General features: G+C 43.0%; 1 protein-coding gene across 2 annotated transcripts in view; it reads left to right on the forward strand.

Moving 5' to 3' along the window:
- The window catches only part of LOC126999244 (elongation factor Ts, mitochondrial-like), a 37,298-nt gene extending 15,286 nt beyond the window's left edge, over positions 1–22,012 (forward strand). For both annotated transcript variants that reach the window (XM_050861631.1, XM_050861632.1), the window contains exons 3-5: positions 9,468–9,719; positions 13,218–13,494; positions 20,619–22,012. In XM_050861631.1, the coding sequence (XP_050717588.1) occupies positions 9,468–9,719; positions 13,218–13,494; positions 20,619–20,812 (723 nt within the window). In that variant the 3' untranslated portion in view covers positions 20,813–22,012. The remainder of the gene's footprint in view (positions 1–9,467; positions 9,720–13,217; positions 13,495–20,618) is intronic.
- Positions 22,013–25,582: the final 3,570 nt, after the last annotated feature.

The following is a 25,582-nucleotide window of genomic DNA, read 5'->3' on the forward strand; positions in this document are numbered from 1 at the left end:
ACAGGCTGACCCCAGCCTGCCTCACAGGCTAACCCCAGCCTGCTTCACAGGCTAACTCCCAGCCTGCCTCACAGGACAACTTCCAGCCTGCCCCACTTAACGCTTCTCTTCCTGCTTCACAGGATGTCGGGTTCCAACCTGTAAGGAATGGAGCCAAACCAAGGCAGGCAACCAAGGATTTACTGACACCCACTACCTTCAATAGGTTCCAGGTGCTGGCAGACACCATGGAGGATGAGTTCGAGACTCGCCTAGTTGGGGACTCCATGGTGCGTGGCCAGCTGGTTGAGTTCTGTGGTCGTTCATCAAACGGCCGCAGAAAACGTTACTGCTATCCAGGTGCCAGACTGGACGACATCACCGCAGCGTGCGATGATGTCACGAAATGCCGACCGAAACACCCTCTTTGTCATTCACGCGGGGACAAATGACGTAAAGACAACCCTTTCTGAGGAACTGCTTGAGAAATACCGCCGCATGATCAAGCAGTATAAACGTAAAACGGATGCCAGTAACATCATAATCTCAGGAATCCTCCCGAGGGTCGGTGCCGAATCTAGCTTTTACAGTAAGGCCTTCAGCACAAACAACAGACTTCAGTCCCTTTGCTCACAAGAAAACGTCCAGTTCGCTAACTTGTGGAACAATTTTACTACGATTCGGACTTGTTCCTTCCTGATGGCATTCACTTAAACCCTGTTGGAGCAGCCCGTTTCGAGGCTGCTCTGTGACCAAGTGGCTCTTTGAAAGCCAAAAACGCGGAGGCGAGAACACCAGCAGCTCCACCGTAAGGGTGCACTCAACCCAAAACTCCCGACTCGAATCACATTAAAGCTTGCTATACGCCGTAGCCTACGTAACAAATTTGAAGACTTAGAAGTCCTCGCAGCTACAAATCATTATCACATCATCGGAGTCACAGAATCTTGGATAGACACTTCAAATAGAGATTTCATTATGGAATATAGATTACCGGGTTATACCATTTTAGTCATGAAAGAGAGAACAGACAGGGTGGAGGCGTTATCTTTTATATCCACAACTCTCTCCATCCAGTATCCGTGAAAACAGATATTATAACCAATGTAGACACGGTCTTCATTGAAATTAAAAATAAATCTCGTAAAATAGTAATTGGACTTATCTACAGACCGCCAAGGCAAGACTCTTGATATCGACCACGCATTAAGTGAATTATTATTAGAAACAAGTAGCAGTTGCGAGGCAGTAATTGTTGGGGACTTTAACTTGCCAGTGAAAAGATGGGGTGAACCGTTGAACTGTCATACAGGGCTCGACCTGTACACAAATTTACTAGAAAGTGATTTACATCAACACGTTCAAGAACCGACTCGGGAAAATAATATACTTGACCTTATCTTTTCAACGACAGCTGATCTAGTTAACGAAGTAAATGTTGGTCCAGTTTTTAGTTCTAGCGATCACCGAACAATCACATTCAGCATCAATATGAAAGAAAGTAAAGTAACTCCTAGTAAAGAAAAGGTGCCTGATTATCAGAGAGCGAATTTCGTAAGACTCCGATCAGTTCTAAATAATTCTGACTGGACTGAAATCTCGGCGGAAACAGATATTGATAAATCTTGGGGGGCCTTCACCACAATATTGAACAATGCCATAAGCATATGCGTACCCTATCGTAACAGACGTTCAGCTTCTAAGAAGAAACCCAAATGGTGGAATAACGAAATTCAAAATAGCCTATCTCTAAAAAAACGCGATACAGTAGGTACATATCATCTCAGAGCGAGGCTGACAAACTAGAGTTGGACAGAATTCGCCGTGAAACCAAGAAATTAATAAAACGAAGCAAGAAAAATCTTGAAGAATATATAGCGAAACAAGTAAATCTAATCCTAAAGAATTTTTCAGCTATGTAAATAATAAAAGTCACTCACTTGTGGTATCGGACCGCTTGCTAATGAAAATGGTAACCACGAACGATGAAAATGAAATGGCTACAATCCTAAATAACTTTTTCGCATCCGTATTTACCCGACGAAGATTGTTTATCACCTCAACCGCCGGAGGTTAGAAGGACCGAAAATATGTTAAGTGGCGTGCTCATCGTAGAAAGTGACATTTACGCACAATTGAAAAGATTAAAGTAAGCAAAGCTCCTGGTCCAGACAAAATTACCCTAGGGTCTTAAAAGAAATCAAACATCAAGTTTGTAAACCGCTCTCCATCATATTCAATAAATCTTTAACAGCTGGAAAAGTTCCGTCGGATTGAAACTTGCAAATGTCACACCAATTTTCAAAAGGGGACAAGTCTCATCCAGGAAACTATCGACCAATTAGCCTGACATCTATTGTTTGTAAGTTAATGGAGACTATCATTCGCGACAATATGGTGAAATTCTTCAAGAAAATAATATTATAAATAATTCGCAACATGGCTTCCGTAGTAAACGTTCGTGTTTGACTAACTTACTTGATTTTTTTCACTATATTTTTGAGGTGTTCGATGAAAGCAGATCAGTAGATATCATATATCTGGATTTTCAAAAGGCATTTGATAAGGTCCCCCACCAACGATTGCTCAGCAAACTATTGGCGCACGGTATCTCGGGTAACATTCACAATTGGCTTGCGGACTGGCTCTCTGAGCGGAAACAGAGTAGTTCTAAACGGTGTTACATCTAACTGGCTCGATGTCAAAAGCGGCGTACCTCAAGGATCAGTGCTTGGCCCCATGCTCTTCTTAATTTATGTTAATGATATCGATGATGGGCTCATTTGCAAAGTATCAAAATTTGCTGATGACACAAAAATTGCTAGTAAAGTAACTGCGATACTCGACGAAGAAGCTTTACAATCAGATATAGATCGACTTGCACGTTGGGCCAATCAATGGCAAATGAAATTTAACGTTGAGAAATGTAAAGTGTTGCACATCGGAAAAAATATCAATCGCGTTGTGTAAGTAATGAATGGCCAACAACTTTCTGCAGTAAGTAAAGAAAAGGATCTTGGAATCACTATATCAAGCGATTTAAAGCCCGGTCAGCATTTTTCAGAGGTAGTTAAAACTGCAAACAAATTGGTTGGCTTCATCGGACGAGTCTTTAATAATAAATCGGAAAAAGTAATATTAAAACTGTATAATTCGTTGGTTCGACCCCGTCTAGAGTACTGTGTACAGTTTTGGTCTCCCTACTACAGAAAAGACATAGAAAAGTTGGAACGGGTCCAACGAAGAGTAACAAAGATGATTCCTAGGTTGAGAAATTTGTCATATGAACAAAGGCTCAAAGAAGTAAATTTATTCAGCCTATCAAAACGAAGAATGCGAGGCGATCTAATAGAAGTGTTTAAAATGTTCAAAGGATTCAGTGATATTAATGCGGAAGATTACTTTACAATTGATCGATCAAATAGAACAAGAAGAAATCACAATTTGAAGATAAGTGGTAAAAGATTCTCGTCGCACGAAGCTAAACACTTCTTCTTCAATCGAGTTGTTAATGTTTGGAACTCTCTACCTTGTGATGTCGTTGATAGTACAACAGTTACGGCCTTCAAGAATAGATTAGACAAGTGTTTTGAATCCAACCAGCAACTAAGATATTACTCATTGTCGTAATAACGTTAAGTTCTTTCGAATACTGGTGTCCTTGTCCGCTTTTATTGCCCGGTTAGTGGTAGCAGTAATGGTAGTTCTTTCCTCTTTCCTACATAAATTCCATGCAGTTTTTCCATGCTGCATGGTTCTTTTTCCTTTCCTGCCAGCTTTGGCTGGAGGGATGGGGGGGTGGGGAGGAGCCTTCGCCTTTGCTGTCCTTCATCTTCCACCTTTGATTAGATAGTTAGTGTAGCTTGTCACAAACAACCTCGAAAGGACCAGCAGGTCTGCTGTTGTTTGTTCTTCCTTTGTGTTTGTGTAGGCCATATCCTCTTCCTTCCACCACGACTAGGTCATCTGGTAGAATTTCCGGTAGGTGCTCCTCCACTACGTCCTTGATCTGTCCTATTCTGGCACCACTTTCAGTCCTGTCCATTATCCTGTAGAAGCCACCTGTTAGGAAGTGGATCTCCTTTCCCACCCCCTTCAGGATGCTGTCTCCGAACAGCCACAGCCGTTGCTGCAACTTCCCTGGCCTTCTCCTCATCCACTGCCCGTCCTGCACCTTCTGCCAGGTGTGGTTCCCCACCCCGATCCATGGGGTGAAGTGCTGGCCAGACTCGTCCTTCTTATTGTCCTCTGCTGCTCCTTCTCTCCTCGTCCCTACCATCTGGGCTGCTGCTGCTGTTTCCTTCCCTTCCTTAGCTACCGACATCTTTCCTGTTGCTCCCTTCTCCCTCCGGCCTGGACCACTGTTCCCACCTCTGTTGTCTCTCCTGCGGGCCCCCTGCTCCTCACCGATGGCCCTGTTGATGAGACTTCCTCCTCCACACTTACCTCTGGTGTATTTACCACCTCCTGTTTTTCTGCTGGTGTTCCTTTGTCCTTTGGACATGCTGGTGTTGCTGCACCCTGCCTTACCTTCTCTGCTCCTTCTGGTTCCCTCTCAGCCTCTGTCCCTGGTGCAGCCTTCTTCTCCTCCTTCTTTGCTGTTTCTAGGTCCCTCTCACCCTCCATCCCTGTTGCAGCCTCCTTCTCCTTCTCTTCCGTCTCTGCTCCTTCCCGGCATCCTTGCTGGCTGCAGCTCCCTTGTGGTAGCTGTGATACACAGCCACCTCTGGCTCTGCCTTCTCTACCTCATCACCAGGGGGATGTCTCTCGTCTGTTGCCTCCTCCTCTTCTTCTTATTATCTTATTCCCTTATCTTCCTTCTTCCACTCTCCTTCTTCTTACCTGGCACGCGTCACACACAAACCATATGTTCTGTAGCGGTTGCCTGGACTGCTACTTGAAAGCCAAGCATAGTTGCTTGTGTGCTTTCGGCCGCCAAACGAAGCTCTGAGCGTCGCTGTGTCAAGTCCACTAAGACAGCCTTTGTGGGTTAAAAGAAACAACTGATAACCTGGTGGTGACTCCATGTCGAGGAAATTTATTTCCGAGCATATACATGCTTTATAAATGGCGAATAATTATTTACTCAATTCGATATACGAAAATATTTACAATTTTGATTAACCGGTGTTCTTATGTGTGTGAGTAACTATTGTAACATTGGTGATGATATGGTAAAGATATTTATGATGTAGTGACCCTTAGCGATAGAGAAAATGTTTTGGAATTGTGTTGATGTAAGGAAATGGAATAGTGTGTGATGAGAGTGGGAGAAGAGAAAGAAAACATGGTGTGTCAAAGGGTAGACTAAAGAAATGAAGGTGAAGAAAACGGGAAGATTTAGAGGGTCACTAGTTCATACACTCCTGTGCACTCCTGTCGTATATCTCCTGTGCATAAATTGGTAACCTTTGAAATTTCATATAAAAAGGAAGCAATGCAGGGGAAAAAGATTACGTTCAGACAGCGAGGTAATTTTCAGCCAGAATTATTGATAAATTCTGTAATGCAGAAATTTACCATTGAATGTTGTGAAATTTGTGAACATGGCTCAGTTTGCGAAAATTGTGCTACCTGCCTGGTTAAGCTATATAATGGTACAGCTAGAGATGAGTATAACAGCCTCTGTCCTCTGATTGAAAAATAGATAGTGCTGAAAGACCATGCGCCTTGGTTTAATACGGAAATACTGAGGGCAAAAAGGGAGAAAAGGAAAAAGAAAGACTGTGGCGTGGGCTTAAAACAGATGAGGCAAGAAGAGCATACCAAGAGGCAAGAAACAAAGAAAATCAGCTTGTGATAAAACGGAAAAAAGAATACTATCGGAACAAGGTTGTGGAGGCAGGGCCTAACATTAATAAACTATGTAAGGTGTTTGATAGTCTGACTGGTAACAGGAAAGTTAACAACCTTCCTGATGGATTCTCGGATGATGTGCTGGCAAATTTGTTTCTAGACTTTTTTGATAAGAAAATTGAGAAGGTTATCAGGAACTTTAAGGCCGACAGTTACCATGGACCTGCTTTGGAAACTTCAGTCCCTGAAATTAAGTTAACAAAGCTTTCAACAAGTGGATGTGGATGTGGTGAAAACTATTGCACACAGGATGAAACTGACGTACTGTGATAATGATCCCTTGCCGATAAGTGACATCATTAAGGCTCGAACCTTTAGTGATTTCTTAAATATTATGACGGAGATGGTAAACGCTTGTATCGAAAACAAGACTTTTCCCGAGAATGAGAAAGTGGCGATCGTGAGACCTATCGTCAAAGGTAAACTGGACCCACAGTGTTTAAGTTCCTTTAGACCAGTACACTCAACCCTCGATTTGCCGGACTAAAAGGGGGGAAGGCTTGTCCGGGAATGGCAAATGTCCGGCAATGGAAAATGTCCGGGGGTCTACCCCCTTGCCGGACTTTACCCTATATATGTCCGGGAAACACAACCCACCCCCGGACTACACCTCGCATAGCTGTCCTATACTGTCCTGTAATATAATATATTACCTTCTACAACATGCACATATACAACATACATATACTATATACAGGTACAGAAAGGTGCACAGGTTTAGCTGTACGCTTGGTTACTTTCTTTGGTGGGTTTTTGGGTGGCATCGTTGTGAAGAAGAGGTGTATCCACGACAAGCACGTAAGCACAACACTCGTGTGACGCGGCAGACTTGTGTACAGTCCAGTACTAGACGTGTATGTCCGCCCGCGCTGCCATCTAGTGCCCGATTTGCGAACTTTGTCTGGCGCTGTTGTTTGCAATCGTATTGTCCCGGAATTCTTTTTTTTTTTTTATACCCCACGGACTCTTGTCCGGCAAATCCGAAATCCGGCAAATGGAGGTCCGGCAAATCGAGGGTTGAGTGTATCCAACTTGATGTTTCTATCTAAGATACTTGAAAATGTGATCTTGGATCAGCTAATGGAGCATCTGCTAGTGGTGCAGGCTTTACTGAATAATCAATCTGCTTACAAGAGGCTTTACTCAACAGAAACTACTCTCTGTTCGGTGGTAAACAATTTGCTTGTACTCATGGATGAAGGGAAGTGTGGTGTTCTGATTTTGTTAGACTTGAGTATTGCGGTTGACATGGTGGAGCAGTCTATTGCTTCAGGATTGTAAAAATATTGGAATTGTGGGTGGTGCGCTGGATTAGCTGAGGAGTTACTTTGAGAACAGAACTTACTGTGTGCAAATAGGTAAATCTTTCTCTGTTAATAAAAGTTTGCAAAGAGGAGTCCCTCAAGGAAGTGTACTGGGTCCAGTCTTATTCTGTGTTTATACTATCGGTCTTTCACATTTGCTAAGAAGGCATAAGTTAATTTTAAACTGTATGCTGATGATACACAGTTCTATCTGTCGCTGAGTGATGTGGAAAACACTGAAGATAAGCTGAGCAGAATTATGGATGATGTTGGGAAATGGATGAATTCTAAGCAATTGAAGCTGAATGAGGATAAAACTGAATGTTTGATTGTGGGGAAGAACAAGGATCTCAGGAGACTAGATATTTCCACTCTTCGGATAAAAGATGACAATATGACTGTAAAAAAGTCAGTCAAAGATTTAGGTGTGATACTTGACTGCACTCTATCATTCAAAGAACAGATCAATCAGGTGGTGAAAATGTCAGGCTACCATCTGAGAAATGTTGCATTTGTCAAGAAATACTTGGAATATAAGACCATGAAGATGCTTATATATAATCACATGACTATTGTTATTATATATAATCACGTGGATTATTGTAACTCACTTTATTATTGCCTTCCTAAATATCTGCTGAGGAAATTACAGCTTGTCATGAACAGAGCTGCAAAGCTAATAAAGGGTCTGCTCCCCCGTGAGAGCATAACACCTGCACTTATAGACTTGCACTGGCTACCCATTAAGGCACAAATAGTCTACAAAATATGTGTCTTGACTTACCAAGCAATGTGACTTGGTAAACCTGGATATTTGAGAAATTTACTACAGGATTTTCATTTGGACACCACCATGTCAGTGAGACACAGTACAGAACGGTATAGACTCTATGAGCCCAGGGTCAACCTGGAACTGGGTTTCAGAGCATTTGAGAAGAGTGCCCCGCGGCTCTATAATGAGTTACCCGGGGATGTTAAAAACAATGGCAGTCTGGCAATCTTCAAGAAAGCGCTGAAGACTCACTTATTCACTAAATCCTACGACGTCACAAACATGAGGATTGAGGACAACTTTAGGTGCTAATATTACTGTTATAATGTTGGCGGCCCTGTGGAGCGCTGCTACGGCGGCGGACCGGGGCCTGAAACCTCATCAACAGTAAACGGTAAACAGTAAACACTTAAGGACCTTCATGTGCTCGGGCTTTGCCGCGCCCTTCACCACCACCACGCAGCCCACATGGTGCCAGTCGTCACACCTTTCACAGCTCACTCCCTTACTCCAGGCTGTGACCTCCCTCTGGCACTTAGCACAGCCACTGCTGAACATTGTCCTTGTTCCCAAATTGTTCCTTGCTTTTCCCAAAAAAGATGGTTTTAGTGTGCTGCACCTCCGCACGTCCGCCTCCTCCCTCCTCCCAGCTACCAAGTTTGTTGACTCCAGAGTGGCGTCTCACTCGGCACTGACAGTCACTGGGGGAAAAAAAAATAAAAAAAAAAAAAAAAAAAAAGAAGAGGAGATTCAGGTGCTACCCTGCGACTTCTTCAGAAACTCCCTACACTGCTCCCTCACATTCAGCCCTATGTAGTCTCTCTCTCTCTCTCTCTCTCTCTCTCTCTCTCTCTCTCTCTCTCTCTCTCTCTCTCTCTCTCTCTCTGCCCCTTCCTCCCTCCCTCCCATCCTTCCATTCTATTCGTCCATGCACTCTCCAAGAACCTTTTCACACTTCCATTGACGTCCTTTTTGGTGGTCCACATCTCCCATCAAGCCTCCATTATGACAAGCGTGGGCATCATCAAATGGCACATCAGGATAATCTTTACTTCTTTAAAAGGATAGAATGACTTTCTGTCGGTAAAGTTGTAGTATAGTATCTGTAAGCGTACCACTGTGCTAATCCTGTGTTTAGATAATGAAATATTTACATGACAGACAGTTACGACGGTGGCTGTTACAGATGCACGTCGCCTTGTAACGCTTTAATCTATCTATACCACGGCTTTTTGACCTTCTCAATGGTGGATTTCCAATTTGACCATGCAGATCAAGACAACCTAACACACAAGACAAGACTACACCTTTTCGACTGTAACATGTTTATGAACACACACTAGACTGGTCTCTTGTTATTCTTTTTGTGTCCGATATCACTTTGAATCGCTTCATAGATCCGCCTTCTCTTGATCTTTCCCATATTTAATCACACATGACACTCTTCAGTTGCATCACTTCACTAATCTTTTTCTCACTAGAATGAAGTGTAGCACTCCAGTATTCATATATTTGTCTTGCAATATTATTAACCCTTACATTTTCCCCCTGTGTAGGCAGAGTCGTGGCTGCAGGAACAAGCACAGGCACAGGGCTGGGAGAAGGCCACTAAACTCTCTGGCCGTAAGACAGCCCAGGGCCTCGTCGGCATCCACATAGAAGGCCAGAGTGGGGCCATGGTGGAGGTGAACTGTGAGACCGATTTTGTGGCCAGGAATGAAAAATTTACATCCCTTGTCTCAGAGGTGACCAGAGATTTCTTTGTCCACGGTGGAACGCAAGCGACGCAGACGCTGGGCATAGTGAAGGTAAGGGAATACAGGGGAGGCCTTACATCTCTGTGCTATGTCTGTTTTTATGTATGTGTGTGTTTGTGTGTTCGTTGGTCAACTGGTGGTCACTCAGTTACAGTCTGTTCCATCGGGCGACTAACAAAAGTCCTTCCTGTCGGTGGAGGCCGGGGGAGCCAGGCACTTCCCTTGGTGCTGACTGGCTGGCCAAATTCTGTGTAATTCTCTGAGAAATGTAAATACTACAGCCTCCCAGTATTCCACAGCCACTTCCCTACACACAGGTTTCCAGGGGACATCACATTCAACAGTTATTATTTACTATTTCATATTATTTTGAATATTAATCGTTATTTACATGCAGTAAGTTATTAAGATACCCCTAATTTGCACTTGCAGAGCCAGATGTCTTCTAATGTGCCTGAAATGAGATGAATTATATATAGGCATTTGAAAGGCCATAGAACTTTAACCTTCTTGTGCACGATAACGTGTTTCGTGTCATCAAAGGGTAAAAGGTCCTGGCGCACGATGACGCGAAACGCGTCATAAAAGATAAAAAAAATTTGTTAAAAATTAAGTTTTCGGTGAAAATGCGTCATATTTGGAAGCGTCATTTGTTGGGATAAGTTTCTTAATGGTAACATATGGCAACCTTTCTAAGGAGCGTAGATGAGGAGCTTTGAGCGATTTTTATTTGTTAGCCTACTCTGACGGGAGAGGAAAAAAATACAGTTTTCTCAGTGTAACTCGAGAACTAATAGGTGTATGAGAAATTTGAGGATACCACAATAATCCTTACTAAATTCCGCTTCGAAACATATATTTGGCTAAAAAGTTGGCCCACAAAATTTCAAACTAGCAAGTGGGGAAGAGTTGGTACTTCGGCCATTGATACCAAATTTATTGGGGTACGATATATCTGTGAGGGTAAAATACGTCCGGGAATGTAGAGTATTGTGGTGGCAAAGAAAGGCCGGTCGGGCCTGAGAAATGTATGATGAGCAGAACAGAAACTTATTGGAAACTTAAGGTGCGCAAGAGGGTTAAGTATGATCTGACTATATACTGTCTTTTCGTATGCTTGTATGGTAGATTATTTTTATCGATGCAAATGGCCAAGGCCACTAACTCAGCAGTTGCCTGATTCACCAGACAGAATATTTTACAGACAAGCTGGACAGCTGGATCTCTATTTTTTATGTACATTATGTTATCACTAAACGAAAAGATAGAATAATTACAACACTTTTACACATTACTCCGTGCTATAAAGACTTTAATAATGGAAATAATTGTATATAGATGTTTCATGCTCTTCGTACCGTCTGTTTTCCTGGAACAAATTATTATTTTATGTATTGATGGATTGAACTCAATGTTTTTCTTCTTTTTTTCTTTTTATATATTTTAAAGAAAATGCATTTACACAGAACCCATAAATAGTTTACTTTCATCATAAATGGTATTTGAGAATGACGCTGCGGCTGCGATTGTCCCCCGTGTCTACCAAAACAATAACAAACCACACGCACGGCCCTGCCTCCGCCTGAGCCTGCTCGCTTGCTCTTCACTGCCTATTCCATCTTTACTGACTGAGGCTGAGGACAGGAGTGAATGTGTGCAGCGGCAAGTGTGTGGGTGGGTGCAAGGAGGGTTTGCGACCTTCGATTTTGATCGTCAGTTGGGCAGGCTATTTCAGTTTCGGCCACATAATTTCTTTTTTTTTCCACAAAGCCAGCTAAAGATAATGTGCTCTAACCTTTTTTATTCAAAGCATAAACCTCTACAAAGGCTAGGTAAAATGCGTGTACAGGTAACTCTCGATTTACGCGAGTATTGTGTCCTTGAAGAGGTCGCATAAATCAAAAACAATGTAAATCAAACAAGAGGTAGGTTTCTATCGAAAAATAAATATTCACTTCATTCAGTGGAAAGAGAGAGAGAGAGAGAGAGAGAGAGAGAGAGAGAGAGAGAGAGAGAGAGAGAGAGAGAGAGAGAATATCCATATCACCGAGATATCCACTCAGGCACTCAGTCTCAGCCTCACTCGTGTGAGGAAGAAATGATGGACACCATGAGCGACTGGCTAGTATTGGTACCGATACCAAGCAGTCTGGTACCGGTACCGTACCATATAGCTGGTACCGTTAGTACCGGTACGTTGTTGAGTAGCGTGGCAGCGTGGGTACTGTATTGTTGTTCAAGTGGCGCACGGGAAGAACTGAGCTCAGCTGTGTGGCCGCGGCGTCGTGTGAGTTGCGTGAAATATCTGGTGGCCACTCCATAAAATATCGCGTATATGTGAGAAAAACGTGTAAATTAAACATTTATTTGGATTTTGGACCCCGTGTTATTTAAAAAATGCGTAAAACAAACTCGCGTAAATCGAGAGTTACCTGTACGGCATATTTGGTATAATACATTCGTAAAAAATGAGATAGCTGCAACACACATGCGACCATTGTTTCTGCTCTAAAAGGATGTTAATAATATAGACTCGAGTATATATCGGAAATTATCACAGACAAATAACCAGAAACTTATATTAGTAAGAATATCGGCATTGAAAATCAATATGTGTGGTAAACAAGACTTCTTTGCGGATGCCACTCGGTAGAGCGCAACACTTTGTCCAACATGTAAATTAAGCCAGCCGGTGACCCCTGAAAACGATGAATTAGTGACCATTGCCATTGGCATGTTTGGGATTTATAAGGACTGAGGGTTCTTTTGTATACATAAACATTAGCTTGAATATTAATCACAACAGTTGATTTTCACATATTCATGAACTACAGTAGGAATGCATAGGTGCCACATCCATCAAGATTTCCGCTTTGTAGATAGACAGATGACATGAAACGGACTATAGTCTGGCTTGATAGTTGGTCATCAGGACAGCATATGAGTTGTCTTACCCCACTTTGTGATGGTTGAAAATTGTCATCTTGTAGGGGCTGGTGGAACTTGAATCTGGATCCTCCAAGACACTGCGCCCACACATTGACCACTCAGCCACCGCCTTCCATGCTGTGTCTTGTCTCACTGACTGCCTGAGTCTGACTGTCTGACTCACTCTCTGGCTGGCTGAGTAACCCAAACTGACTCTCACTTCCCTTAGCCCAGTAGCAGCGGGGATCATGTTTCTTAGTGGTCCCTCCAAGCGAGAAAAATGAGAAAAAATCACCTCTCACACAAACCATTTTATAATATATATCAAACCATTTGTGATCAGATTATGTATCATCTATTTTGGGGGGTAAATATCATGGCACAAATTTGCCCTGTCGCTGCAACACGGTGAAGCCACAAATTTGGCCCGTCGCTGCTACCGGGTTAGTTAGTCCTTGTATACACCTGTTTTCTGTCTAGAATGTTTTTGTGACCGCTGCCCCACAAGGAGGTTAGAAAAGTCTAGAACCATATGCTAAATAATGACAGATTATATGAGAGCTTCCCAAAATCCGACCAATGCAGCAGCTTAACAGTATGTAAAGCAATCTATTGTTTCAGGAATCGTTCTCTGAAGAGCAGCTCAAGACACTGCCAGTGGGCGATGGCAAGACACTTGGGGACAAACTGGCGCTGGCAATTGGCAGCATCGGGGAGAACATGAACCTTGCCCGGGCCACTCGACTCACCACCCAAGCGGACACCCAGTTAGTTGGCTATTGTCACCCCAGCACTGTGGACGAGGACTTGAAGCTGGGACGCTATGGGGTGATAGTGGCATTCAAGGCATCAGGGCCACTAACTGAGGTGGCCAAACAGCTCTGTGTCCACATCATAGGTAAGGTGCATCATGACATTAATGTAGTTCCTCCATATGCTTGTTTTTATGAACAGTTCACCATGAAAGCAATATACCAGAATTTTAAATATGAAGATATGAGGCGTCCGGAGGTAAAGGGGCGACATTGCCAAATCTGCATTTTTAGTTAAGTGTACCATGCGATAGGCACACGCATTTTTTATGATTTTCAAAGACAGTGGAAGGTATACTGACCCTTACAACAAGAGAATTGAGGGTGTACTAGCAAGTAATCCAAACAAGAATTCCTTATATCATGTAGTGGTTGTCGGAGGTAAAGAGGCGGCATCGCCAGCAGCATGAGAACCAGTGAAGCGCTGGCATTCCCGCTCTACCCGCTGCTCCGCCAATCACAGGCCGCGCTGCCCACCAGGCGGAGCGTCTGAGTTAAAGCCCGGGAAGTACAGTCACCTCTTGATTAACACGAGTTTAAACAACACGTTTTTGATTTAACACAAGTTTATATTTAAGGAGATACGATTAACTAACGCGCGTTTAATCAATGACGTCATGCGCACCCACGCTACTTCTGGCGGGAACCGGCACGCCGCCTGCCTGCCCGTAGTTGGTGTGGTGCGGGGGGTGGTGTAACATTTGATGTCAGTTGAGTGGGATGAGTGAACAGTGAACAGTGAGGTGCGGCGAGTCATCATGGCGTCCCAAGATGGACGGCATGAGAGAGGAGGAAGGCAAGGCCGAGCCTGGCGCGGGTGATGTAAACCGGGCCAGATGGACTTAATCGCTGCCATGCTGGCTGGTATGGGGCAGGAAATGGCAGTGGGTGAGGAGGGAGAGCGGGATGAGGATTCAGCAGACAATAGTCACGACGACGATGACGACCAGTCAGAGGAAGAGGAAGGAGGCAAGTGAGGCGGAGAGTGATGGGTGACGGGAGCGCTGGGTGAGGGGGGACGGTGGCCAACGCAAGTGTCGAGTGTTGAAAGTGAAGTACAAATGTAAATAAAATGAGAAGGTGTGTTTTTGTTGTGTCCATGACCTACTAATGTATTAATAATGTTTTTTTAAGGTTAAACAAAATCCCCAAAATAGGCAGACTTTCCCAGTGTCCAGGAATGTAACCCCCCCTATTACTATTGTTTCTTATGGGGAAATTATGTTTGAATAAAGCGATTTTAAATAACACGACATCTCCAGGAACGTGACCCTTGTGTTGATCAAGAGGTGACTGTAAACATTGCCTCAGCACTCCTCACATTATTATTATAAAAATTCTTTAAAAATCATCATTTTGGTTTAAAATGAAATGGTTCATACCATAATTTAGGTGAACAACATGGATTTTAAAAATCCACATACATTATGGATATCCCAATTATCATAACCAATTTCTAAATTGGGGTATAAAAATTTTGCAATAAAATTGATTTATTTTTCAATACAAAAAAATAAAATATTATTATACAGCTAGGTCATACAATTAATACAGCTAGGTCATACAATTAAAATGAATACAAACAATAACTTGGTGAGTCAAGAGGAAAGTGCAGTACACATCGCTAAACTTTGAATGAGATTTACTCAAAACTAGGTTGTGGTGATGTCGCCCCTTTACCTCTGGACGCCTCATATATACTTTATTAAGCATTTCTTATTTATATTAAGCATATATTAATATATATTAAACTAATGAATGAAAATATCAAACGGTCATAAAAATTGGATCATAAGTACAAGCAGCCTTTCTTTGTTGGCTAGGATGGGCATTAGTGTCACTCTCCTCACCAGAGTTGTGCAAATGAAGTAGATGCTCTCAACATCACTGTTAATGACAGCCTGCTGATAGGCTCATGATGAGGGTGGCATATACTGTCTGACAGATTGTGTTGCCAACACAAAACATTAGGGTTGTACATCACTCAGGATTTGAAAACTGCACTCATAAGAGATAGTAAGTCACCCACCAAGCCACTCAAGAGGCACTTTGCAGTTTATGTGTTAAACAACTGTAGTATACTAGGTAACTCTTAGGCACTGCAAGTGTTTCATGTTGGTGTCTTGATGGGACACTGAAAATCAGCAAACCTCCAGGATATAGGGCCGGTCTTACAGTCCTTTCGAGAGAGGCAAAACGAAAACGCGCACCAGGTTCGTTGGCTGGTGTACGAGAGCCAGGCGCCCGTCTTACACTCAAAGATTTACGCTCCCCAACGAGACCCGCACCGAACCTAAATCGTCGGCAGTGTTGGTATAACTGGTCGGGCGAGGTTGGCGAGCGTGAGCGTGAAAACGTAAACAAAGTCACGTGATTTATCAGCGCGTACCATGAACTGTGCAGCGACCACTGTTGTTTTTCTCGAGATAAATCATGTTTTCAGCATTACCTCGTCTCCAGGTAGAGTTGTGGGCATGCCTCAAAGCTGCGTGCGGCCTCTGTGTTTGTCCGCCTTACTTGTCCTTGAGTCTGTGGTGGGTAATAATAATAATAATAACAGGGCCAGTGTGACCTCTCTGCTACCCGCAGTTTATCTTCCCAAAGTTTTCCTAGATACCCATTAGTTAGTCAGCCCAAAAGGGTGCATGAACAGCTGGGTGAGCTGCGTGTCAACTGATCAAGCTGAGATTCATACACGGACACACGGATTTACTGCTGAACCTGCTAACCAATGCACCAGTGTTTCTTTAATCTTCTCCTGGGCATTTTTGACATGCAGCCTCCCAGCTGTTCACTCTCCTTTTCAGTGTAATAAAAAAGGGGGAGTAGAGGATAAAACACCCCAAGGACGAATATTTACAAAGTCTTTGGCAAATATTTTAGCTCTGCCACTTCAAAATATCATGTACTCTTCCAAACTGTGGGCAAAGGGCAAAAATAAATGCTCTTTAACCATATTATGAAAGTGTACATTATAAGTAACTAACCTAAGCAGACGTAACATAACCAAACCAAAACCAAAAGTGTTTTAATTATGTTTTACCATGTAGATATCATTACAAAATAAAATTTCTACAGTGTAGATACTTTTCCTTGTAGATAACAAGCCAAAGTATGGTGTAGATATTTTTGTTCTTGTAGATAACGAGCCAAAGTAGCACCTAACCACTGCACTGACAGTGCTGGCAGGGTTATGTTAGGTTTGCTTAGATTAGTTAGTCTTCTTTAGTACTTCTATTGAACTACTTGTTTGTGTATTTTCTTCAAATTATAATGGTTTTGAGTATTATTAATCTGAAAACAGTAAGAAAAAAAGCAGGGGAAATTGTTTCTTCACTCAAGAATTGGATACTTGGGAAAACCTGGGAAAAGTAAACTGATGACTCCTGTCACCCTAGCCATGTCCCAGGATAATTAGTTCTTACCAACAACCAGCTCTAGGGCCAGTGAGATGGAGATGAGCAATGAGGCCACATGCAGTTATAGCATATGCCCCCAACTCTACCTTTATTTATTTAGCTTGGGGTACACATCACAATGTCATCCACAAATATTATGGTCCACGGAGACTGCTGCCTGACCTCATCCGTCAGCCTGTACCACTACTGAGAATGAATAGGCTGATTCTAGGTGTAGTCCAACCTTGACCAAACAGACGTAACCTAACCAAACCTAACTACTGCGGCCACCGCCCCGACTGTCCAGTGCACTGACAGTGCTGGTACGGTTATGTTAGGTTTGCTTTGATTAGTTAGTTTTCTTTATTACTTCTATTGAATTACTTATTTGTATATTTGTTTAAATTATAATGGTTTTGAGTATTATTAATCTAAAAATACTAAAAAATAAAACAGGGAATTGTTTCTACACTCAAAGAAATGGATATTTGGGATAACCTGGGGAAAGTAAACTGATAACTCTCCTGTCATACTACTCATGTCCCAGGATAAATAGTTCTTACCAACAACCAGCTCTAGGGCCAATAAGATGGAGATGAGCAATGAGGCCACATGCCGCTAAAGCATATGCCCCCAACTTTACCTTTATTAATTTAGCATGGGGTAAAGAATTTATCATTATTTTATATTAATATTTTATTGATAATATAGTTTTATTTAGCCTTAGTACGTGTGATGAAAAAAGGATTACACAGTCTAATAATTTATTTTTCCATGTTGAAAATACAGGTAAATTTATTACCAAATAAAGATTTTCTTACAGCAAAAGGTCTTTTATGATATCTGTAACTTGACTGCTCTTTGATGCTATAAATGGACACAGTCATCACAGGACAGCCCAGGGCTTTGTCCTGGAGCAGAAATATCGGATGATCGTGTCACCATTCTCCCTACATTTCATCTGGCCTGTACGGTACTCTTTTCTTCCTTTCTGTAGCACACGTTCCATTGCTTTGTTCTGTTAAGCCCTAGTATTTGAACTTATCTACCTTTGCCAACTCCACTCACTGAAACCTCACTGTACCATTTCCGTAGGGCTCACTCACATGTACTCAGTCTTGCTCCTGCTGATTTCCATCCCTCTTTTACAGTGCATACCTCCACCTCTCTAGTTCATTTTCAGTTTCTTCCCTGCCCTCATTAAATATCACAATGTCATCCACAAATATCATGCATGGTCTACAGAGACTGCTGCCTGACCTCATCCGTCAGCCTGTACATCACTACTGAGAATGAGCGGATTGATCCTAGGTGTAGTCTAACCTTGACTCCTGCCATACCAGCAAGATCATAAACTTTTTCGGACACATGGTGTGCTTCCTCGGATAGAGAGATTATATGTAGAAAGGGTACCAGGTATATCAGTTGACATCTCCAATAGCCCTGCTACCTGATGACAACAATTTATATGCAGTCATCTATGGTGAAGAAGAAATTGCTTGTGACCAGGTATTTCACTGTGACAAGCATCTTAAGATTCAGAAGAATTCCACATCCTGTGGGAGAGACATATATGTACATAAAGTATTATTAAAAAAAAAATGCTGTCATGTTGAAATTAGGATGAAAATAACTAAATGTTGGGTGTGCAGAAAACAAGAGAATTGAGAAAGAAACAAGCTGGAAAATTTAAACAAAAGTACAATATAACAGTGACTGAGGGACAGAGTGATGAATGGAAGAACGAATTTTAATGCTAATGCAGCTATAGCGTATGCCCCCAACTTTAACTTTTTTAAACTGAAAGATAGGAAGGGGGCCAAGCCGAACCTAACCTGCACAATCCTACATAAGCTACCAGAAGAGTTTGGCCCGACCTGAGTGATATATTTCAGAGACACTGACTTCATTTTTGGGGGTAACCTATGATGCTTTATCGTATGAAAATAATTGTTGCACCAGAATACAACGATGAGAACAATGGAGCGAAATATTTACAGAATAACAACACAGCTATTTCAAGAGAATATAAAAAAATCTCCTTAACTGCCATTCTCATAAATTACTCGGAAATGAATATTGTAGTAAGTATTTTAAATAAGTGAGAAAAATCATCTTACTGCTGTGGAAATGCTGTGAAGTAGCTGTCAGGGCAAATGACACTATCTTAGAGCTGCAGCTCAACATTAGGATAGTAACCTATCACTGCTAGGGATAATAACCTATTGCTGCTAAAATAAAATATGGCGACTTAATAGATTGAGACATAAATGATTCCACGGAACTAAGCAAACCTTATAATTAGTAACCTAATGCCGTTTAACTGAATCTATCAGAGCTAAAATAGTTACCTTTCACTGTAAGACAGTAGACTATCACCTCTTATCTAGTTATTCATAACACAAACAGTCGTACTGATTAGTACATAAAAATACAACACAAATAAACTGGTGACCACCCGTGATGGGTGTAATTCTATAGTTTTTGTTTTTCCTCCCCCTCTGCCAGGGACCAACTTTTTTTTTTTTTTTTTTTTTTTACAGCAATGGTGACAGTTAAAGGGCACAAAAAAACGAAAAAGTAATAAAAAAAAGCCCGCTACTCGCTGCTCCTAAAAAGAATCCAAAGAGGTGGCCGAAAGATAGGTCAGTTTCGGGAGGAGAGGTGTCCTGATACCCTCCTCTTGAAAGAGTTCAAGTCATAGGCAGGAGGAAATACAGATGAAGGAAGATTGTTCCAGAGTTTACCAGCGTGAGGGATGAAAGAGTGAAGATGCTGGTTAACTCTTGCATAAGGGGTTTGGACAGTATAGGGATGAGCATGAGTAGAAAGTCGAGTGCAGCGAGGCCGCGGGAGGGGGGGAGGCATGCAGTTAGCAAGTTCAGAAGAGCAGTCAGCGTGGAAATATCGATAGAAGATAGAAAGAGAGGCAACATTGCGGCGGAATTTAAGAGGTAGAAGACTATCAGTATGAGGAGGAGAGCTGATGAGACGAAGAGCCTTTGCCTCCACTCTGTCCAGAAGAGCTGTGTGAGTGAAGCCCCCCCACACATGAGATGCATACTCCATACGAGGGCGGACAAGGCCCCTGTATATGGACAGCAACTGTGCAGGGGAGAAGAACTGGCGGAGACGGTACAGAAACTATTATGAATAGTTCATTATACCTTGAATGTTTTTTGGGTGCAGTCTTATATATTCTTAATATTTCATAATAGAATTCACGTTGACTGAGTGCCACCAAATTCACAAGTATGCAATGGTTTGTTAACCCTATCAGCACACCCATATGAGCCACGAAAACAACTACATACAACATTTTCAAAAAGGAATGTCAATAGATAAATAAAACACTAGATATACTTACCGAAAATATCCATTGCGTTGGCTGAGACGGCAGACTCTGTTGTGCTGGCGGTGTACGATACGCTGCCCAATAAAATGTTTGTACAACAAAAATAAAGGTGTTTTGAATAATTATTTGCCTTGTATATGCTTTCTGCATGCTCGGTATGTCATATCATTGCAGATTTACTCATTTACTTTGAATTTATTGGTTACAAATCTCGTTTTCGTCACCTCAACCGCTCCCCAAAATCTCCTTTCCAAAACGAAAGCAAAGGCTTTCGTTCGCTGGCTAGCGAATGAAAACGGGTGACTGTAAGACCAGCCCATAGTTGTCCTTCTAATATTTTAGTTCCCTTAGCCACTGGGTATCTGTATATGTTGACCACTGCTAAATGCAAAACATAAAAAGGATGAGAGACAGGGAAGGAGAGAGGCCTATTTGTTCTTATGTTATGCTCTTTCAGGGATGAACCCCAAAACCATTGGCATGGAGTCCGACCCCAAGGCTGAGAATCCTGATGAGGAGAAAGTATTGGTGCACCAGGAGTTTCTGAGTGACCCAGAAGTGACGGTGAGCGAGGTGTTGCATCGCGAGGGATTGAACATAGTGGACTTTGTGCGTTACGAAGCAGGAGAAACCCAGGATAAGGCTGAATAGTGAAGCATGGGTGGTGGTGGTGGGCGGGTTGTTGTGGCTACAGGGGTAGAAATAAACTTTTCTTGAAGGTAGTCAGTTGGGCGTGTAAGTAATGTTGAGTATTCGCTGTAGCCTTTTCTAACATCACCATGTGACAACAGCTTCATCACCTCATTCTTATTGGTTATGTTATGATCTGTTCTCTTGATATATTTCTGGCCACAGGAGAAAAATGCAATTAAATGTACTTTTTATCATCAACATTCTATGAAGGATTGAAAGATACCAAAGTGCGATGACACAGCTGGCCACTTTATGCTGTCACCGTGAGCGAGATAGAGGTAAAGGAAGGAAGCTTTTGCCATAGGGGGAAGCTTTGTTGACAGACTGCAGCCCTGTCTGAAGTCTGAGCCCTTTATTAATGCAAGATACTCTCACCCCTTTTATATTTTATTTGACTTGAGTGGCCAGGCTTGTGTGAATTTGACCCTTTGACTGTGTATTAGGCCAGGAACCCACTCACCCACCCCCTTCAGCCTTGTATGCAGTCTCCTCTCAGGATAGGGACAAGGCCATCTTTGATGCTGTTTCTGATAAAGACTTCCTTGCATTAAGACTGTGCAGTGTGTCCATGTAGTCAGGTTTGGGCATCTGTGTGTGCTCTTTCTGAGGTGGACAAGAACCCTTACAACAGTATTTTTGTAGAGACAAGGATTACAATAGCTGAGACTTGGAGGCTCAGCAAAGCCAGATGCCAGTCACATAAACACCAGGGCAGGGCAGGGCAGGGCACACATTGATATTTAGGCAACTTAAACTGCATACCATTGGTTTAATTATGATTGTGCATGTCAGTGAGCAGGGTAGCTCAGCACAACACAAGTACAGATTTGAGCCCACCTGCACAGCTCTCTCTTTTTACCGGCCCATAGCACTGGTAGACTTTCTCGATGGGATTTGTTGGTCAGCCCCAGCCCGTTAGTGGCATGGGTAAATGAGGCCCCCCGCGGCAGAAGAGTACTAAGTGCCAAAATCAATATTCGCCAGAAATGAAGGTCAAAGTTTTGTAACTTTAACGAAAATGTCAATAGCCGTACAATAAAGCTAGAGTAAAGTTATATACACCAAATTAAAGCCCTGAAACACACCTATAACATGACATTAAAACAGAGGAAATAAAAAAATCATCATCTGTAAAAAAATAAACATTTCCATTATTGATTCGTATTTTTTTTTTTTTTTTTTAGTTTTTACTCAGCTATGTTCAATGATATTGGTGTCTTGGTATCTTGCACTTCTCACTTCACACAATCTTGAGGTAACACTAACTTTCCCTTTCTTTATTACAGGTATCACTAACTTTCATTGTTTATTACACACTTCCCCCCTCCCCCCCACCCCTCAATGCCTTTACGATTCGTACTCCAACAGTTCATCCAAGTTGTCGTGTTCACCATCATCTTGAGTGCTATCGACATCACCTGCTTGGGCGTCGATGATGGACCGGTAGAATGGATGGGCATTTTGGGGCATGAGTGCGAGGAGAGATTGTAGGTCACGCACTTTCTCAGGTCTGAGGGCTATGGGGCTTGTGTACTTCTGGGGGAGTGGTTGAGTGGAGAGGTCAAACAGCTGGTGGGACCAGGCTGCCCGTCCCTTCTGCAGCCTGACTTTGATGATGTTATTGTCGTCAGGCTCATAATCAGACTTCACAAGGTAACCCTGGGGGTATGCTAGACGAAAGAGGAGTTTGCGACAGTCTCTGAAGGTGGTGCCTGGTGGCCTTCGTTTGGTGACGTGCTGAAGGAGAGAGCTGTAGTCTAAGAAGTTCTCTTGTGTCATCTTGACGACAGGGAAGCCAGCAGAGGTAGCGGTCTTGATGACATCAATATAATCATCTGGCGTATAAATGACCCCCATGTTGGTGACCTTGCGCTCGATGTTGCCGAACGACCTGTCACACGCCATGAAACTGTGGCCAGATACAAGGTAAACATGGTCGATGTCAAACAGGCGCCGTGAATGGAGCTCTCTCAGGTACATTAAGACAAGGTTTATGTTTTTATTTTGGCCTGCAATTGTCACTGACGACGACGAGGCTCGTAAATTCTCCTTTTTCTTTCTCCATGTCCAACCACTTCTTCAGACAGCTGGCCACCTCAATTGACCCACGTTTGGCCACAGTCTCGTACCACACAAACATGGTACTTTCCCCGGTTTTGATGTTGTGAATGCAAAAATTATACGTCCACATCTTCCGTTTATAGTAGGCGATACCTGTATGGAGCTTGGGGGTGGGTAGGATTTGCTGTAAATCCATACACACGGCCCTGGTGTTTTCATCATTATCATTCTTGAGGCGTTTCACGAAATCCTGTGCTGCTCTTGCTTCCTTCAAGTGTTCATCCAATTTTGCTTGTTGGGCCAGCTTCTCTCCGTCGGTGGTGGCGTTGGTGATCGTCATGTTAATTGTGTCACAGGTGGTACACGTGTCTACCTTGGGTGGCGCGAAGCTGATATTGAAATCCTTTCTAAATACGTCATTGTAATAATGGAATGTTACCCGTGACTCCTGTGGATAGGTTTGGACCATCCATGACAGGTACATGTCATACAGCTTCCTGATGGTGAGCGTGCTGTCCAGGTAAAGCCTGTTGGGAGCCTTTGCCCTGCTGTAGTGGCTCGTCATGGCAGGTAAAAGACGAATGTGCTCCCTGACATGCTCTGCTCTCTCGCCCACAATCTTGTTGGCAGGGGTATGGCGGCCGCGTTGGTCAGGCACGGGAACAGAGGTGTGGGTCATTTTGCGGAGGGCACTGTCTATCCGCCTCTTTGAGATGCCGTGCATGGCCATGAACCCAGAAAGGCACACTTTCGTGGTTACGTTGTTGTAAGTAACTTGGTACGCCCGTGATATCGAGCGTCTGCTGACTTCGGCAGCCGTTCGTTTACGAGCAATGGGCATTATTGCTACCATCTTCTGGATGTAGGCATTTTGAAGATTGTAGTCCCCAATTGCCCAAAAAAAAGAGAAAATGGCCTGCACACCAGGCATTGTTACCTTTGAGAAACATCCATCCCTGCATGCTGCCCCAATCACTCGCTGGGGCATAGCACGGTGGCTGGCAGGGCTGGTATAAGGTTCTCCTTTGTTTCTTTTTTCCTTGGCCACAGCACGCTTGTGTCTTGCTGGTGTTCGCTGGCGTTTGCGACCTGCTGAGGGGCCAGCAACATCAGGAGAGGTAGGAGGGCTATCAACGTCTGATAATTCCATTATGGGTGAATAATCAACGCAATAATGGGACGTGAGAATGGAGGAATACTCTCTTCCACAATGCTTACTAGACTGAGGCAGAGCTGGGCTGAGGCGGGAGAAGATACGGCGCTCTCATTGGCTCAGCGCTCTGACGTCACAGCACTCCGCGGTCTCTCATTGGCTGGATGGAGATAGTACGCTTCTGCACGGGCGACTTCCAACACCGAGTCAACACCTAGTCGCTAAGGAAAAAAATACTTTGCAAACAACGGGAAATTGAACCTTGTTAACATGGTGGAAAAAGTATACTATCTCCACCAAAATGCGCATTAAGCCTTGGAGCACCTGATGAGGCAAAAAACGCCATTTTGCTCCCGATGGCGCTTAGTACTCTTCTGCCGCGGGGGGCCTCAAATATATTTTATAGTGGCAGTATTCTTGCTTGGCTTGTGCTGCTCCCCAGAATTCCTCTTGATCATCTTGAGATAGTTAGTTTTTCCAAAGTCTGGGTTGATAGCTGTTCATCAGGACAGCATGTTGGTTGTCTTTGGGCACTCTGCCATGGCTGAAAATTATCGACTTGTAGCATCAGGTAAGATTTGAATGTGGCTCACTGGATCACCACGCCTGCACCCTGACCACCCAGCCACCGCCTTTCCTTCAAAGCTGCAGCAGAGAAATGGTAATTTGCTTCTCAGTGTCATTCATCAAGGCACTTTTAGAGGCTGTCAGCTGTCCAGGAATGTTGTATGGCATGACATGGCATGACTTACAGAATATGAAAAGTGCTTTGACAAGATATCATCATTATGACATCACACAAAACTCATAAAGATGAGCAAACATTCTGCCATTTCATGATGAGTATGTTTTTATATTTTTTAAATACCTGCTGAAATGCTAGCCTTTCTGTTTGACAGAACCACACAGAATGACAGGCTGGGTCTCAATATGACTTGCACCGTGTCGTGTTAGGTTAGCAATGTTGTCAACATTTGTTCAGGTGCATCTCAACACCTTCTTGTGCCTCTTCTTAATTAAAACTCTGATATGAGTGACTCATATTATTATTGTCATCCTTCTTTCTTACATCATTTGTCCAGCTACTTCACAGTAAATCCCTCTTCACAGTCTTCTGTACTCGGCAGGGCAGGGCGGAGATTTTGCCTTTGCAGCGGTGCTTCATGAATGGTGTTTGGGAGTTCATCCACTATGTCACATTTCCTTTCTGTTTTCTGTTGGTCAAAAGGTGTCCAGTTATTGATTCAGAGTTTTCTATGTTTGGTTCCTGCTGCTTTCATGTTCATGTAGGTTTGGCACTGCCATGAAGTGTGGCAAGTCATCTTTTTCAGCATCACATTTTTTCTCTTCACTGATGTGTCTTCCTCCGTCCTTTAGTGGCAAACATTTTGCTGTGGCTTTGTAAAAGATGGCTGACCCAGGCCTATTGTCATGAATGCTGTGGCTTTGTAAAAGATGGCTGACCCAGGCCTATTGTCATGAAAAATTCTTAGTATTATTTTTCTCCTCTGCTG

Source organism: Eriocheir sinensis, chromosome 16 (assembly GCF_024679095.1).
Source record: "Eriocheir sinensis breed Jianghai 21 chromosome 16, ASM2467909v1, whole genome shotgun sequence".
In the NCBI taxonomy this organism is placed as follows: domain Eukaryota; kingdom Metazoa; phylum Arthropoda; class Malacostraca; order Decapoda; family Varunidae; genus Eriocheir; species Eriocheir sinensis.